Here is a 19,856-nt window from a genome sequence, read left to right as displayed (position 1 = left end):
TTGATCTTAAATGGCTTAATATGTTAAATCGCCGAGAGTTGCACTCCATATGTTTTTTTTATAAAATAATGAAATTTAAAGCACCACCATATCTCTAAAATAAGCTCAGATATCGTACTGACGTTCACAATATAAATATTCGCAGACATGACCTTTTGTCTATACCTTTACGTAAGAAACAAATTTTTAAAAAGTCATTTCTTACAATATTGTGTCCAAAATTAATAAATACAAAATTTGGGATTTTTCTAAATCTACATCGGCTTTTGAAAAATCAATAAAAATGGTTCTTTCATCTAAACAAAATAATATTTAATGCATTGAAATAATTTATGTTATTTCTTGTTAATACTGACATCTCTGGTAAATCAGTCGCCCTGGTCGTGCTCTCTTTTGTGTCGGGATTCCGTGTTTGGATCTGGCGCACGTTTGGAAATATAAATTTTTATATGTATATTTTTCTCTACTATAAGAGTAGTCTACAACAGAAATATAGTCAATATACCTGTCCCTCCCGTCCCTCCTTTCCTGCCTCCTATTAGTAAATAATAAGTTAGCTAGGATAATTTAGATTTCTTTTCTTTTCGTTTAGTTATGGATATAGGGTATGCATGCTATTCGTACATTTTATAATGCGGTTCGCGACTTTTCTTTTTTTAAATTATGAGTGTAATATTTAAGGTCCTAACAGCTCCTTCTTCTGAGGGTAGCTGAAACATGACCTTTATTTCCTCTTTACAATTACATGCTGAATTAATACACACTGATGGATTTTTTTTTTCTTTGTATTTATATTGTAAACTTATTTATATCTATGAGTGAGCACATGTAATATCTTATGAGGAAATATAAACCGTCTATTATTATTATTATTAAATTTTACATTTTTTATATTTGTACATACTACACTTGAGCATACTTGACCCACTGGAATGACGTCAGAGCTTTGCTGAACGATAACCTTAAAACTGTGACATTTGAATTTGATTTTCAGAATCAGATTCAGTTTGTGTTGTATTTGTGAATCAATATATTTTGGCGAGTATGGCGGTTGTCCATATGTTTTCCTTGATGCTTTTTTATGTTTTTTCACTTTTCATCTCGATGATTTGGTGTTCTGAGTTTAAGAAATACCCTATGCTTATGCCTGCTGTCCATCCACATAAGGTAGGTTCTTGGCTTATTTTATTAATCTTATTATTTAAATGTCAAGTACCAATAGACTGAACTTTTAAATTTGTTTTTGTAATTAGTGGTATTATAATTCTCTATTTACAATTTTTTTTAATGTTCTGTTAAGTACATCTAAACTTCACTAATAAAATTTATTAGAAAATCTAATCAAATACATCTAATTTCTTCAAAAAATGTATGTAGTGGACCCATAATATAAAAAAAATAAATAAATCTATACAAGCATTTATACTGGTTTAATGGTAAATCGTTTTGCAGGATGATTTCTATGTCTGTACGCCAATCAAGATTGTCCCCGACAAAAATTTTTATATTGGTAAGTTCACAAAATTTGAGATTAAATAAATGTTTTATAATTTAAAAAAAATGTACCAAAATATTCATCATATAAAAACTTTAAACCTTTTAACCTCAAGACTGAAATAAGAGAATTAATATCCTGACATCTTGTTGAAAATTTTACTTGCTATGGAATCTCAACACTTTTATTATAATAAAAAAATCAGCTCTAGAAGCCCTCAATTTGATCACCCCTATTTTATTGCTTGTTTGGTTATTATATCAAACATAATTTATGATTTACTTGCTTTATTCTATGCCCAATTTTAATTTTTCATCAGCATTGATATCTCGAAGAAATTGGTATTTAGCAATATCAACACCATATTTCATCATTTTATATTTATACTAATTTATTTCTGTGGGGAAAAACTGGTCTAGAAAAAAATATGCAAAATAACATTCATAAAAGTTATTTAATAAATGAAGTACCTACAGTGTGTATCATAAAAATAATTTGTCTCATGTTATTTATTTCTTGCTTTTGTTTCTACTTTTCACTGCGAGGTAATTTGTGATGCCTTCTAAATTTTCAGTAAATATTATTAGAAACAGCAACAAATCTAAATCATTATTCTAGTAGTATTTAATGTTAATTATGTGTCCATGCTTTTTATAGACATGGTGTTTTCAAACTTGAGTCATTTATTTTAACTGATTGTAGGACTCATCAAAAGGAATTGATATACTGACAACAACCAATATTAAAGTTGCATATTAAAAGAGATAGACAATTAAAAAAATAAGAACATTAATAAACAAATTTTTTGATATTCTCAGTAAATGATACTGTCAAAGTCAAAGTCACAAAAAGCTTTATTGTTACTAATATAAATGTTGTTAACCAAGCATTATATAAAAACCTGATAGTTGATAATATGTTTTACAAAAATATAAACATTTTAATGATTCTTACATACACACAGAACACATGTAACACAATTAAAAAAGTAAAAAAAGAAGAAGTAAAAATCTCCCTCTCACCCTCCGCACTGTTAAAATGTTGTATTTAAATACTCATCTAATGAATAAAATGTTTTTGCAAGCAAGAATTTCTTTATATTCCTCCTAAAATGTTCTTCACAATTGATTAGCCTTATATAAACGGGTAGACAGTCAAAAAGCCCCTATACACAATACAGGACCTAATCTGCTCACTTTTTGGGATAGGCAGAGGTAAAGAGAAAGTTGTCTGGAGATTGTAACCCAAGCTGATAGAGATGTTTTTTAAGACAAACAATTTAATAACGACGTCGTCTAATAACAATAACGTCTAATAAACAAGCATTATTATATCAAGAATTATGTCCTGCAGGGGGTATAGACGGCTAAAAGCCCAACAAATTGAGAAAGAAATTTTAAAAATGGTCGAAGGCAACCCAACAATGAGTACTAGAGCCATAGCAGCATCAGTTTATTTCTCTCATAGTAAATTGTAAAAGGTCAATATGACAAGAACAGTAGTACCTTTATGGCTCTAATGGGTTTAAGTGTTATATCCTGAAGATCATCCTAGAAGAGTTATATTTTTCCAGTGGCTTTTAGAACAGTTTGGCAGGATTGAAGATTACACAAAATTAATTTTGTACACAGATGAGGCTACATTTATATGAGATGGAGTGTAAAATTTCACCAACAAGCATGTTTGGGTGGTAGAAAATCTGCATGCTGTAAAAAGGTTTAATTTGCAACACAGATTTTCATTAAATGTTTGGGCTGGTGTTGTAAATGGCATCCTTATCGGACCCTACTTTTTTTCATTATAATTGAGTTGTGAAATTTATTTTGATTTTCTTTGGCACAATTATGCGATGATGATGTTTATCCAAATGTAACACAGAATATGTGGTTCTGATTTACTATATTTTAGATGAGAAGTTCATGAATATGTAAATTATGAGCTTCTGAATAGATGGATAGGGCTCAATGGACCCATTTCTTGGCCTCCTTGCATCCTAGATTTTTTGCTGTGGGGCTATTTGAAAGAGTTCGTGTATTATAATAGAGCACAAATTGTTGTGTTTAATTCGTGGACACCAGTTTGGAAAAACGGTAGCCATTTAACTTAATAAAGATTAAAAAAAAAAAATCAAAAATGTAGGTCTCTTATTATGCAACTTTTATATGGATGATTTTTGGTATATTAATGTCTTTTGACGAGTTCTACAAGGTGTTAAAATAAATGACCCAACTTTAAAAGCACCCTGTATAATGATTAAAATACTAATAAACCAATATTAAATTGTGAATATGAAATATGAAACTCTTACTTTGGCATGTTCATTTTCATATTCATTAACATATAGAAAATATTTCATACTTATTATCACATCAATAAAAAACTTACTGATAAAAAATATATCTTTATTTATATTATTTTGTTTGTTTTGTTCTTAAATGCTTAATAAATATGGATTAGGGTAAACCATAATAGGAAATATGTTATCTAAGTAAGTATCTATAAATATTGAATCAGGTGTCTGAAAAAATATGGTATAAAGCTAGATACCTATTTCTTTGAGGCTAATAATATTTAAACAAATGAAGGGTAGTATGTTACAATTTGGTTTTTATATAGATAATTATCCATTGCATAAAAGTGTCATTGTTATTATGATTATTTATTACTATAAATCTATTTTCATTTATTTTTCTGTATAGTCGGATTTGAGCCTAATGCCACCATGAATGTGGTCCACCATATGTTACTTTTTGGATGTTCATCTTTGGCTTCATTTGATGAATACTGGTAAGATTAATTTCTTCATTAAAAAAGTCAGAATAATAGGTAGTTTGTCATAAAAGCAATAGCTTTAAAATAAAACATTTTTCCATGTTATTCCATCAGAAAACGATTCTAATGAAATTGCAATGCAATTAATAAATCCTAAACAATTCATTTCTAATAAAAAATTGTTATACTTAGGGATTGTGGTGAAATGGCAGAAACAGACAATGACTCAAGTCTACAAAAAGCTACTCCATGTGCCCAAGGAAGTCATGTTATTTATGCATGGGCTCGGAATGCTAAACCATTAAAATTGCCTGAAGATGTTGGTTTTTTAATTGGCAAAGACACTCCTATTAAATATTTAGTTCTGCAAATACATTATATGAAAAAGTTTGCTGAAGGAGAAACAGATAGTTCAGGGCTATTTTTAATGTACACTCAAAGACCGTAAGTTATAGATATATTGTTTTATAATGATGTTTATAATATTTTTGTTACTTTTATAGTCAAAGTAAATTAGCAGCGGTTCTGCTACTCGCATCTGGCGGTCGGATACCGCCAAACGAAATCACACATATGGATGTTGCCTGTAGAATAACGGAAAATAAGGTTATCTATCCATTTGCTTATCGCACCCATACACATTCCTTAGGTAAGTCACAACGACATTTATCGCAACAAAAAGGTCGTAAGAAAAAAAAGCCTGTGTTATTTTTACGCGAGTTTCTTCGTTCTAGGTCGTGTAGTTTCTGGATATAGGGTAACTAGAGAAGAAGGCCTTGATCGCTGGCATTTACTGGGTAAAAGGGACCCACTGACTCCCCAAATGTTTTATCCTGTTTTTGATAAGACGCCTATAAAACCTGGAGATAAAATTGCTGCCAGATGTACCATGGACAGTACCACTAGAAATAGGTTTACTGAAGTTGGGTGAGTACACTTGGTAATTTATTATCCTCTTGAACTATCACAAATGTTCATATAAATCAATAACAGCAAAGAAGAAGCAAATAAACATGATCTAAAGACAGAATAAGTCCACGTAGAAAATGATATATAATATAATTAATTATACATTGTGTATAGTTTTGGACATTTTGTGTGTCAGCTTTTTAATAAATTATTCAGGTTTGATTGAATCAGTAGAATGCAAAACATAAAGGGTTCTGAGGATATTTTTGTTTTCATTGTTCTTTGTCTCAATTTGACTGGAATTTATAAATAAATTATTTAAATTTTTAATATCTCTTATAGTCCTACAAATAATGATGAAATGTGCAACTTTTACCTGATGTACTATGTTGAACGAGGTACACCTTTGGAAATAGCCAGTTGCTATGATGTAGGTCCACCGAATTTCTACTGGAACAACAATGAAGATCTGAACAATATTCCAGAAGAAGAAGCATCTTCTCTCTACTAATAAAATGTCAAAACTGTCTAATTTCGCACCTTGTTGTGATTATCGGAAACATATATTTTGGAAATGAAGTACGTAATTAACCTATATATAGGTGGTTCAGTTTTCACATCCCTTACAATATTTGTATTGAAAAAAATTTGCCCTCTAATTTAGTTGTACAAGATTTCAAAATATTTGTGGAATTCCAGGTTTTCTAAAAATAGGAGGTTAGCATGTAAACAGTACCTCTATATTAGTAAAGAACCTATTGTAAGGGAACATATGAAAAGTGAGTACCTATATAAAACCTAAATGATCTACAGTTAGGATAATTTATTTTTCTACTTAAAGTATTGATTTCATAAATTATATGCTTTTTTTTACAATAATTTTGCTAAGAATCTCAAATTAGTTACTTAAAATTCTTAATAAGTATTAATTGAAACATTCCATGTAGTTAGGCCTTTAGAGGGAGGCAGGGAAATATTGTAAAAGATCTATCTATCACGCGAACTTGAAAAAACATTCATGTAAACATGACAAAATCTTCCCAATTGTATACTAATAGAAAAGTATGAAAATATCTTTGCCTCCCTTGTTTTATTATTTAATGGTAACTATCAGGGACTTCCTATCTAATCATATCAATTTAAAAGTATTCTGAATTATTTTTAACTGTCAGCAAAAATTACGTTGCTTTCCTGGGTTTCATTTTATTGTTTGTATATTTCCCAAAGAGATTTATTTTTATAGAATATAAGAGAAAATATTTTACTGTTACTATCCAATATGTTTCTACGCTCGAATATTTTCGTTTATTTAGTATTGGCATTTTTTCATCTGTGATATCTTGTGATTTAAGACAAATTTTATTCAAAAGGAGTATGTTAACAGCAAAATGAAACCCCAAAGGCAAATTGAACAATTCATTTGTATATACACAATATTAAATTTAATGCACTATGATGGTTATAAACCTAACAAACCTATAAGGAAAAAAAATCGATCAAAGAATATGTTGCATTAAAAATATACATGTTTTGGAAATCATTAAAAGTGTACCAAGTAAAGAGGCTAACATTTTGGTCAAAATCATACCTTAAAATCAGTATTACATCCCTGTTGCTGTGCAATTTCTCTTTAGTAGTGATTTAAGTTTTTAAATAATGCTTTTTAAATAATGTTAATAACGCAGATATCCAAAACGCAATTAATTAAAAAACACATTTATTATCTTATAACATGTCTATTTAAATATTAGATATTTTCGAAACACACAAACTTAAATATGCCACAAGTGATCTCTCTCTACATACATATCACATTAGAAAAACTCAAAATAAAAATAAAAATTCCATCTCCAATAAATACCCTCACTTATTTGAGATTTAATACTTCATTGAGTGTTGAAAGAATTTTTCAAATCAATACTACTGACTTATATTTAATTTTGATAACAAATCAGCATTAAAGAACTATGAAAGTAAAATACTAGCATTCATATTCAACATATAAATATTATCCAATTTAATCTGTGGAAAATGCCAGTAACTTTTATTTTTCGCTTTACTTCATATTTGAAAGCTCTTGTTTTTTATATCAAATTTGTTTGATTTTTAAGGAGCCACATTCAAAGCTACCTAGCTATCCTATAGCCCTAGCCTACCAAAGCTATCTTTATATGTTTGATTATGTTTAATTAATTTTTACTCTAATACCTTCTGGAAACACCTAATTATAATACATTTTTTTCGTATTATAATTTTGATGCCACTACATTCACAATACAAAAATGTGCAGTATTTTTATGAAAAAAGTCAAGAATCTTTTTTTTCCTAAATTTATATGCCCCAGCAATATTATATTCCTAATTGTTTATCTTTATATAATATTAAGAAAAATACAAAAATCTATTTATAATATTATATGTTTAGTTTAGGCCACTATGATCTTTCACATATTTATTAAATTGTATACTACATGTATTGTAAAAGTCTTTTTTGTCAGTCTTCTATATGAAATTTAATACAATAAGACATTTACAACATGACCTCTGTAACTTCTACAAGTGTTATTGTACACTATTCAATATACAATATAGTCAAATTATATTAAATGTTAGAAAATTCGAATTTAGGGAAATATTACATGCATAAAATTTAGTATCAAATGTATTTTATTGCATAGATTAGGTATACACAGATAGTTTAAAGAAAAAATAGCCTTTGATCTGGATTGTATACGGGAGCTTAAAACCATGTCTTAATATTATTTTATTTGAATTTTTTTCCGAGAATATGAGGACTTTTAATGGAATATTTGGACACATTTAGTTTCATATACTAAGCTATAGTTTCATAAGCTATAGTTCACTATATCAAAATTTCTTATAGTTAACCTTAGCCTTAGTATAAGAAATTAAATACAAGCTTTGCATTCAATATTACGTGATCTTATTCAATTGAATATGAACTTGTCTATGAAATGTCCCACAAAATTGGATGGTAGCTTTTTGACTGATTGAGAATAAATAAAGTTTGTAGCATTTCTTTCATTGCTCTCTATAGTATACATATATAGAACAGCTAATTTTTTTAATTTTTGTAGTTAATGAAGGCTATTTTTCGATTACATTTTTTAACAAATCTTGTCTTGAACTAGTCAAAAGGGGCATTTCTGATGAAGTGTGACTGTTATGTTAATTCATGTTGACAATATACAATTTCTTGAAATGCTCTTTGTGTTATTGCTTTTATTACTTTGTATTTTGGAAGAAAGTATAATTTTACCATTTAGTTTAACCTTCACCTATCGTCTTGATAACGATTTGATTTATGGTTTCTATTAAAACGTTGCATATGTTGTATATTTTATTGAAACTGTATTGTATTTTATATTAGAGATGATAATAAGTATTTTAAGATGCCCTAGTGTTTTATTTTTACCTGGTTACATAAATCAGAAGAAATTAAAATACAATAAGTATCTTATACAAGATGGAAAAAAATATTTGAAATAACACTATTATTATTTCACACAGAGCTTGGATGTAATTTCCTTCAAAATCTAAATTTTCAGACAAAAATTTGACATTTATAGAATAATATAGCTAGTAACTTTAAAAAAATCGTATTTTTCTAAGTACATTAAAAAAAGACCGCCTGGCTGTAATTAATAATCAATTTATAACCTATAAGAGAAATGACAACTTAATGATTATGCTATTTTATTGAATTTTTAAAGATTTGATTAATATAAACATAGAGGACACCACACGTATTGATATCCACGTTTATTAATATTGATCTTTTTTTGGACCTACAGATATAAAATATATAGATTTTGCCATGGTTTTATAGATGGCGTAAAAAGGTTTTATTCTCGCCGATTACAGCACATATGTATTTGATATAATAAATATTAAGGCAACAGGTAATAACTACAACATGTTGCTTTGTAGTTTTTAAACTCATTATGTAGATTTAATTTCTTGAATCTATTAATATATTTTTGTAGTAAAATAGAGTGACATGCTTTTAGGCGGTCATACTTTTGTAATTTTATATATTTTATTATCACATTAGAAAAGTAAAACATACTCTTGGCCCTAACTAAAAAAGTTCTATACTATTTAATAAAATTCTATTAGTATTATTTTTACCATCACTGGGATTATAACTGTTTAGTAATACTCTACTACACTGCTAACGAAGTAAACATTATTTTTGCAGTTTATATCTATATATCTAGAATAATCTACCTCACCAGCTTTATAAAAATTCACTATTCATTTAAAGTAAATAGACGGCCACCAACCATGCTTCAAAGAAATTTGTTCATGACCAATTTGAGGTTTAGCCGAAGGGCAAAATTCGGCTATAATCACGTGCCTTTATTCTGTCGGAATTTCGTAATTGATATAGTTTTCGTTCCGGAAATATCCTCTTCATATTATCGGCAACTGTTATGAATCCACTTTCTGCTTTTCAGGATTTTCAGTGACGTAATCCGCTTTAACAGTCAACAATGCGAAATTACATGTCATTTCCAACTAGGATTTAAGGCTTTAATAAATAGTGCCTTTAAAAACATTCAATTAAATACGTGGTTTAATGACGTACTATTACTGCATTTTTGCACTATTGTTCTTTTACTATATGACGCTATTTGTTTTTATTAATGTTTTATAAAAATTAAAGTTTTTTGTTACTTATTATTGTTTTTTCAATATTAATATTACCTATTATATATATTTACCAAATATGGAACAGATTTTTTGGACAGAACTTTGAAAATATATAGTATATGAAGTATATCTTTTTAAAATAATTTTAAACATATGACGCAAAATATTTGAAAAAGCATCAGCAGTAAAAACCGACATCAAATGCTAATATGATAAAGTCCAGTTCAGAGATCTATTAGAATCTTTGATGTGTCGCAGATGCCGCACTAACTAGTCCGTGCGCCTATGTCATATTTATTGTCGCATGATATACACGTTTAAATCGCAAAATTTTATATTGTTTATCTATGAAATCATTTTAAATATACGTAAAACCCCATGTTTTATACTATTTTTTATTTTTCTTTCGAAAATGTCAATTTTTAGAAAGAAAATAATATCAAAAAATTGACCGCGGACTAAAATCCAAGCATCTTAAAAATTTTTTAAACACTTTCAGCACTCACAGACTTGTCACCTCTTTTTTGCCAGTCTATTATAGCTTACTGCCCCTGTTTGTCCTTCAGTGACACAATAAAGACTGCTTCTTCCTCCATTCTCTGGAAAAAAGTCCCTTTTTTGCCAAAGTAAGAAAACCATATTTTTATTAATTAAACAAGTTTAAAGTTTTGTTTTTTTCATCTTACTGCCCCTGTTTGTCCTTCAGCGACACAATAAAGTATATATAATGTAATGCTTTAGCATCCATATGCTGATGTGCGAGATGAAGTTGAAATCCATGGCGGCAACAGAAAAATTGATTCCTTCCTTAATGGAAGAAACTGTAAAGAACAATGGCAAAAAACAGAATTTAGAAAATTGTATTAACTTTTTGGGCCAGATTCAAAAGAGTAGTTAAATTTATAAAAGTATCTAGTATCCTCACTGTAGTTTTAGGATTCCGTATAGTTAAAATGCAGTGTTTTGTATAAGATTTTTAGTTTTTAACATAAGCATTTATTTTTTGTTAATTTTTATCTAATCTCTCCTAATATGCATAATTACCTAGATACGAGGCAAAGAAATTAATAAATATTACATTCAGGATGTAAAGTGTGTTTTTTTTATAAGTAAAACTTGTGTCTTTTAAACGCATAAAATATAGACAGCTAGATGATTCCTAATGTAAAAGTTTATTTAAAAAAATATACTTCCACTTTTCTGACTACATACCTAATTACTTTTTATCAAAAGAAGTTGGTACTAAATATAGAGATAAGGGGTTTTCATGAGTATATTATTATAATAATATATCATAATATGAATTAATTAAAAAAAAAACAATAATAAAGGACATTGAATATGGCAGCCAAAATCCCCATTAATAATCACCACCAAGTAAAAATAAATCTCAATACCCAAAAAAAATTAAATATATGAAATTTGAAGACAAACCACAACTATTTACACTTTAGTGAGTGAAAAAGTAAATATTCAATGCCTTAATCCACAGAATAAATGGGCCTAAGTAATTCGTACCACCTATTCTCTCATCACTTGTTATAAACACCCCACTGATGGCGCTAAAAACTAAACTTATTAAATTAAAATTTTTGGTTAAACTCATTTTACGTACCTAAAACATATATTTAAATTAAATATCTTGCTACCAACTATCCTAAATTTCTAACTTAATAAAACTAAACCCAAAAATCCCGAATAATAAAGTTTTAAATACAAATAAATTTTAAGGCCGGACCTGTGCAACTTTTCACGCTTGAGTAGCTGTTACTGAGGTCAGGCGTCTAACAAAATAGTACGTGAGCGCATGTAGTCAAATTTTACGAATCAAATGTATAAATTCTTCAAAAAATGCTTAAAACATTTATTTATTTAATGAAATGATTAAATATCACTTAGAATATTATTTTAAGACTCTTTCCACATAAAATTTTGCGATTTAAACATGCATGTCATGTGGCAATACAAGCAACACCGGCACACGGACTATTCGCGGCACATCAAAGATTCAAATAGATCTCTGAACTGAACTATAGCTCAGTAGTATCTTATTTATTTATTATTTTCTAGATCCCAATGACTAACATTAAAACAAAAACACTTTTTCTTGTGTTTCTCAATAATTTAATATTAACAAACTGTAAATCTGACATAGCATAACGTAAATAATTGACATCTGATGTCGCTATATATAATTCTTTATACATCAACGTGAGAAATCATGACAACTAATATCAGGTCGACGTATGTGCTAGCTAAATATCAAATAAGTAGCTTTTCATGTAGTTTTCATCGGTATTGGTTTGTTCATAGTTTGTGACTAATTAAAAGGGCATTAATTTACTTTGACTATTAAATTCAAATATATAGATAATAAATATATTTTTTCTGACGTAGTTATGTACGCTGCTGACGATGCAAATAATTTGAGTACGAAATGCGATCTCTAAATTTTTGACCACCTTTTATATTATCAAGTTATATATTTTTGTTTTTGGAGGAGGGCAATTGACGATAGAAACGTATCATCCATTTTTTTCTCTAAGAGACCAAACGAAAACAAAACAAAGGTAAAAACACAAAGTCACGGTCTCATCAAACTCAATTTGATGAGACCGTGACTTTGTGTTTTTACCTTTGTTTTGTTTTTACAATTGACGATAACTATTATGTTATTATGATCGTCAATGATACTACAAAGGGATTTTAATGCCGACAAATTAAAAAAATTGATAATTATGTTTTAAGTTTCTACCACGTTTTACTTTTTGCCAAAATCGTCTTAAAATATATTTTTTCGTACTTACCCACTACAGAAAAAAAAATCGGCATATCATTACGATTTTCAATTACATTCATGGAGTCTGACAGGGTTTATAATTATTTGTAAAATATGAACAAATTATCGATATTTTGTCATTGGTTCTAGTTTCTACTGGAATTTATTTCCTAATAATGGCTTAAATGATTTTTAAGTATCCTTTTTCCGTAGACTATTCGCACCACAGACGTCAGTTATTTCGATTTTTATCATTTTTGGGCTACAACAGAACTTTTTAATATTTTCTAAATTCTATTTCATATGTCTTGCATATGCACAAAAATACTCTTTGCTAAAATATATTTCGATATATATTTGCAACAGAAAAAGGTATATCTGTTCTTTCGCAAAAGCAAGACATTGTAGTAGCCAATAATATGCTCAGTGTGTAACGGCTAAGATGAGGCTTCAGATTGTCAAAGTAACAAAAAAAAGTCTCTCTTTTAAAAAAGTGCAAATAAAACATTTTCTACTTAATATGAGGTAAATCGCATACTTCTAAGGATGTTAACTATCCAACACATCAGTACCACCTTGTCTTAGAACTAAAATAGTTTATGAGTCTTAATCGTTAAAATAGATTAAAAACATATTTTAGAAGATACAGTTGTGGGATGTGATGGTCATAATTGAATGAGTTATTTGCACAAAATAAACGTATTAGAAATACTACTTAAAGAATGCATATTGTACAACCAAATATGAAAAGTGCGAGGGAAGCTTGATTTTTGTACTGAGTGAATGTTTTCAATCGCCATCTCATGAATGCTTCAACAATAACGGTTATAACACATATTGACTATGACTTACTAAAACATAACCTGTATTTGTATGTGTAAGCAACAAAAATAATAAATAACGAAGCCATCAGCAATTTGATCAAAAACAAATAAACCAAATGGAATCATAAAAAAAATGCAGCTATGTTCCATTTTTTACAATCTAACGAAAAGCTTTGATTTTTCTGTTCGCCCTGAGGCAGGCATAATATAGGTCGAAACGTTGATGTTAAAAGAAAAGGAGTTTTGAAGAACTTGGATTTTAATTGATCCTCTATCCAACTTAACCCTTAAAAGTTCACTAAAACAACACACAAAAAATTAGTATGTAATATATTTGATTTAATTTGAAAATATATTGTATAGTTATACTTACTAGTACAACATTTTACATTATTTTATAAATATTTGCAAATATAATGGGCAATTTGAATACATTCAGCTAAGTGAAATGATATATAAGTTAAATATATTAAACCATAATAGGCCCAAAAATTCCTTAATTACTCAACTTATATATAAACAAGAAATTCACAATGTAGAAACTTGTATGACTTGTAAACACATATGAGTGTGTTGTGTCTAAAGATAGATTAAGCATGTCTTGACTCCAGGTTAACGGTTAAGTAAACAGTTTTGTGAGTTCCAAAGGCTTTTGCCACCTTAAAACATGTTTTAAGAGGTTATCTCAACAGATTTTACGTAATTTGGCAAACATCGTTCGAGAAAATGGGCTTTGAAATACCGTGCTTAGTATTCGGAATAGTCTTTTGTCTTCGCTGGGTGTTTGCGATGATTATATAAATAAATGATCTTAGTTATTGTGCACTTTAGGAAAACATTTCGGCGTATCGTCTACCTGCCTTCTAGGTTTCTATTTCTCTTTCTATTATATTAATCACTAGGTTTAGGATCAATGTGTGTATAGTATTTGATATTATTTTAATCTGTTACCCAAAGAAGAAAGGTGTAATATTTTAGGATACGCCGATAACTTATGCTAAGCTTTAGATTTGGAAATACAGGAATAGTAAAAAATTGGAGCTGTCTACTTTAATATGCAAAAGGTATGGCATCATCAGACCTTATTTTAAGTACAATAACACGCATATGTAGATATTATTAGTCCCTTTGAAAATAATGGATGAGTTTTTTGGACTTATAGTTATGTAATATATCAGGTCGAATAATCTTCTGGATAACATATAATTTTTTACCGCTTTTCACGAGGTCTAAATTACGTATTTTAACATTTTTACTGTTACATTCGTTTTTTTTTATACAATAAATTTTTCGTTTATGTTTGTATAAATAACTGGGACAGAAACGGGTTCTTTTTTCAAACTTTTTTATGGTTTTTTTCGAAGCATTGTTTTAGTACGTTATTATGGCTATAACGTTCTTAGAAGGGATTGACAAGGAGGTAGGGGAGGCGGTATTGGAATTTTTATGAAATGTAACCTACAAGTCCAGATCGTGGTCATTAACATTTTTGAGACGTTCGAATTCATTTGTGTTAGATTTAAAATTTATAAGCAGAATAGGGATTATAGATACAGACTTGGATTTTTTTTTTAAATGTTCTATGACCGTGCTTTTCTATGATAGTTGTTCTTGCTGGTAATTTCAATATTGATTTTTCAAGAGGTTCCACAAATCTAACACAATTTTTAAGGCTTTTTCATACATTTAGTTTGCCCCAACATGTAAATAAACCAACTCGATTTTGTACGTGTAATAATACTTCTAATCTTCTAGATTTAATTATTACAGATAAGGAAGCTTCTTAGTTACCATGCAATAATCCATGACACAATTAACATTAACAATAAACTAGATATTTTTAATACTAATATTGTCCGTCTAGATCCATCAGCATATTCTGTTGTCAGCTGATGCTCTATGTGAGCAAAAGTGGTCAGTTCTTTATAATCGTAATCTGAAAAAAGAAATTTTTAAATGGAATATCCTACTAGCATACATCTTGGACTCAAAGAAATAAAAAGATATTATTTTATTGATTTCAAATGTCATAAAAAATATCATTTGGCCTAACAACAGTGGTGTCAGTATAAAAGGCACATTACAAAGTTAAGTATATTTTTTACTATGATAAAGCTAAATTAATTAAAGAGCTTAGTTTAACACAAGAAGTATATCTTTAAATTAAGCTTAAGCTTACACTGGTGAGGTCACTGGTTACGAAGACCGTTCTAACTTACCTTGTATTAAGCCTGGGAGGTTAACTAAAGGTATGGCATCTGGTTTAAAAACCTTCTTTGAATTGGGCTTGATTGAATGTATAAATAATTTTCACATGCATATAATTATTTATTACCGAGATTTTCATGGTTTCAGGGCTTAAGAATCTGAACCCAAGTATTAAACATATTGGGCCGGTTAAAAAAACAGACAATCTCTGCCTTTTGCAGTCCACAGATTTAACACAACTGCTTCTTCTTAGAATCAATTTATCACTTTTGTTTGCATTTGTACACTTGTCATTTTCACAAAAAAAGGTTGTTGCAATAACTATTTATGCAAATGCAATGTCGCCAATATCTATATTCGATTCAAATTTTTTACTGCTTATATCAGTTCTTTTACAGCAATAAAATTCACTGCTCTTTTAAAAATTTTTGTGTATTCCACGTGTCAGCACATCCAAATGAAAACTAATCCTTTGTTACACTGGTTTCTTCCAGACTAGCTGTTATTGCTCTTGCCGTTCTTCTCAGTTGCAACTGCGGGCTATGGTACTTTAATCTCCTATACTAGTTTTCTCTGTAGCATCTGGGTGCTGAGGTTGGATTAAAGGATTTTTCATTTATTTCAGAATAGGAAAGAGTAATTAGGCTTTGGGGAAAGGTTGCCACTTATCTTTGGGCGGAGCCAGAGCCCGAGCCCCACTCCTCGCAGAGAAAACAAAGCCTGAGATACTAAAAGAACTGTTTTAGTCATATTTGAGTTCGGCGGCTAACATCACATTACGCCTTTCCATGGCCGGTTTTCTCTTAGTCTCAGGAGAAATTCTCCTATTAGGGAGTTGTCTACACTTCTGACTTTTTCCTTGAACTTTGAATGTTTTTTAATTATGTATTCTTGAATTGTATCAAGTTTGCAGTCAGAGTGCAGGTCAACATTCCTTACGAAGAAAGGTGCATTTGTGAACATCCTCAAACACTTATTCTGAAACACCTGAAGCTTTCTGATGTTCGTCTTCGTGGTATTCCAGAAAATGTTTGAGGCGTAAAGTAGTTTAGGACGTAAAACCTGTTTATAGACCATTAATTTATTAGTCAAAGAGAGCTTATTGCTCCTGCAGAGAAAGGAGTAGAGCGCATGAATGGTCCCATTGCATGAGTTAATTTGCTTTATAATGTGCGTGTTGAAGTTATTCTTTTTGTCAAAATATACTCCTAGGTACTTTATATCCTCTTTCCAGAAGACCAGCGTGCCCGAAATTGCCAAATTTGGGATGTTGCGGTCATGCCTTTTTGTTATTAGAATGGCCTCTGTTTTCTTACTATTTATTTTAATTTTCTAGTTGTTTGCCCACTCTATAATTTTATCTAGATGACTCTGCATGTACGCTGATATCTGGACTAAATTTTTACAACTCGCAAAGACACAAGTGTCGTCCGCGAATAATGCGACTTGCGAATAGTGTGTGCTTTTTGGAATGTCCGCTTGGTATATGTTGAATAAAATTCTCATCCTGTTAAAGGATGTGATAGTACTATTTATTCTAACAGTAAATTCCCTGTCTTTCAGGATATTTTTAATAAATTTAGTGAACCTTGCGGACACCCCAAATTTCTGCAACTTATAGATCAAACCGTCATGCCACACTCTATCGAAGGCCTTTTCGATGTCGAGCATGATCATGGCGGTAGATCCCTTCACATTAAATGAATCCACCAGACTCTGTTGTATCCGTGCAAGCTGCAACTTAGTTAATAATCCTCTTGTACATTCGCACTGCTCTTCCGGGATTATTTTGAGTTCATCTAGCTCCTCCCATAATCTGCTTAGTACCGTCTTTTCAAAGATTTTTCCCAGTGATGGCAGCAGACTAATGGGTCTGTAACTTTCCGGTTTTTTTATGTTTTTACCCTGTTTAGGTATAACAACCACAATTGCTTTTTTCCATTCGACCGGAAAATAGCACAGGCTCATATATTTGTTATAAATGGTTTTTATGTCCAAGAGTGTATTCTCAGGTAGTGTTTTCAGCATTTTATTGTTTATTTCATCATGGCCTGGTGCTTTCTTATTCATTTGGTCTTTAATTACGTCTCTTATTCCTTGTAGGCTTATTCTTTTGTAGTTAGGTAATGCGTTTAGTGGTAGGTTTTCGATTTGTACGTTCAACAGCTCTATTTCTTCACGTAATTCGGGATTATCTGGTATATCGTTTAATCAAATTGTTCTGTTAATGATCTGTTAAAAGTTTCCGCCTTATCCCAGTCCGAGTATACCAGAAGACCGTCTTGGTTTTCTATGGGCGGGAACTCTGTTTTTGTTCTCCCTCTCAGTATTTTTAAAACCTTCCAGAATTTTGATTTGTCTTCATCGCCATCGTTAAGTTCTTCTAAAAAATTGCCCCAATTACTAATGAAATTAACTATGAAAACTAATCACAGCTGACACAAAATGCACTGAACTAGACAACTGGAAACATCTTGTGCGAAACATGAGAACAAATCGATTTTGTTAAAATTATTTACAAAATTTGATTAATGAAAGTTACTTTTTCGGCAGAAGTAATAAGAAAGGATGTGCAAGCTAAAGAACTATGAAAAATGGCCGCATTTTATATGATGTAATTTGATGCTTGACAGTCCGTGCAGCCTCGGTAAAAGCGGTAGTTTCAGTAGGCTCGCATTCTTAGCGCCATCTATATGTCGAGGAGTAGAAGCTTTTTAGTGGTCCGTCAATCGCTTAAGCTTTCAAGGCCCTAGAACCATGGTCAGTCGAGTACATAAGGAACCCCATCGCCACTAGAAGGCAGTTGAAATTTCAGCTGAAGTTTAGTTCGGAATATTAGCGAGTTATTTAAATCCAACATAAATAGAAGAAAATAAATACGATGAAAATAAATATTTCTACCAGTCATAAGTATTCCTGTTTAGTAGTGTATGTATGTAAATAAATCGGTTGACTATTTTTGTGCATCGAGCATGTGAATTAACACACCTTAACGAACGGTTAAAACCCTACAATATCAATAATACGTGTATTTGGAAAATGCATTTTCTGACCTATAAAGAAAATGTATAATCAAGCCACTAGCAAAACTTTCCGTGCAAGGCCCATGAGTATTTTCCCAATTGTTTCCAAAATTTTGAAAAGACATATTAATAGACAGATATAAAAATCTATTGATTCTCTTAATATCACCGAAGCTGTCAGTCCGGTTTTAGTTCCGGAAGATAAGAACCTAACGAATTGGCTGTGTCTTCTGGACTTGAGTAAAGCATTTGATATACTTATTCAGAAGTTAGTGAATGTAGCCTAAAATTTAGGACTGATGGTTAATAGCAGCTTAAGCTTCTTAGGCCACATAAACATTAAAAAATATATTATTAATATCTAACTAATATATTAATACTATCTCGGACTATCGCGATGTAGTTTATAATAATACAATTACTGGTACAGTCTCTAATTTTATCCAAAAACTTCAAAATTCGTGTATGAGGTTTCCTTATGAAATCTCATACAGAAGTCGCATTATCCTCTCACTGAGTCCTTTTCTTAATCTTTACACTTATTTAAATATGGAAAATAAGCGAAAATATCCTTTATACTATTTCATGTATCACATAATCACTTATTAATTTATGTGATCACAATATTTGATGAATTTAAATTAAAATATCTTTTTTAGGAGTATGTCAGTTTTTTTAAGTAGCTTTAGGTATCGGCTTTGTTAAAATCGAGATGAATACCTATTTGCTAGAAAATTAACATTTTAATTTAGTGAGTAACATTTTGCATTTTTTTGGCAAACAATTTTTTTCCGAATTTGAATTGAATATATTTTGAAGCTAATAATAAAAAGGCAGTAATTTACTATCAAAAAGGACGTTTTTTTAAGTGTTCTTCATTATGCCCAATACAGTTTTTCATGCGCTCGAACCAATTTTCGTAATATTTGATACATTCCAGGTACTTCCGAAATAGGACGGAAATGTTGGGCAAGCTATTGGTTTTTATTAAACGGAAGTAGAAAGAAGTCATTTGATGCTAGTACTTAAGCATCTAAAAGCAGATTATTAAATTATGCAAATTTTGAGTCAAAGCTTCTCGAGGTTGAATAGAGGAAATTATTGTAAAATATTAGTGTAGCAGCTGTGGGCAAAATATAATATTTTGTTCGGATGATATTCAATATCTTA

At 29.9% G+C, this 19,856-nt stretch overlaps 1 protein-coding gene across 1 annotated transcript; it reads left to right on the top strand.

Annotated features, from left to right (window-relative positions):
- The first annotated feature begins 972 nt into the window (after nt 1-972).
- Nucleotides 973-8,591, top strand: LOC126748907 (peptidylglycine alpha-hydroxylating monooxygenase). Its single transcript, XM_050458447.1, has 7 exons — nt 973-1,167; nt 1,453-1,510; nt 4,195-4,282; nt 4,460-4,711; nt 4,771-4,916; nt 5,002-5,194; nt 5,519-8,591. Exons 1-7 carry the CDS (start codon nt 1,045-1,047, stop codon nt 5,685-5,687), a joined length of 1,029 nt encoding a protein of 342 aa, XP_050314404.1. The 5' UTR covers nt 973-1,044; the 3' UTR covers nt 5,688-8,591.
- The last annotated feature ends 11,265 nt before the right edge of the window (nt 8,592-19,856 follow it).

Source organism: Anthonomus grandis, chromosome 22, assembly GCF_022605725.1.
Source record: "Anthonomus grandis grandis chromosome 22, icAntGran1.3, whole genome shotgun sequence".
Classification (NCBI taxonomy): domain Eukaryota; kingdom Metazoa; phylum Arthropoda; class Insecta; order Coleoptera; family Curculionidae; genus Anthonomus; species Anthonomus grandis.
Note: the sequence above shows the minus strand (reverse complement) of the source record. Positions and strands in the feature narration are given on the sequence as shown.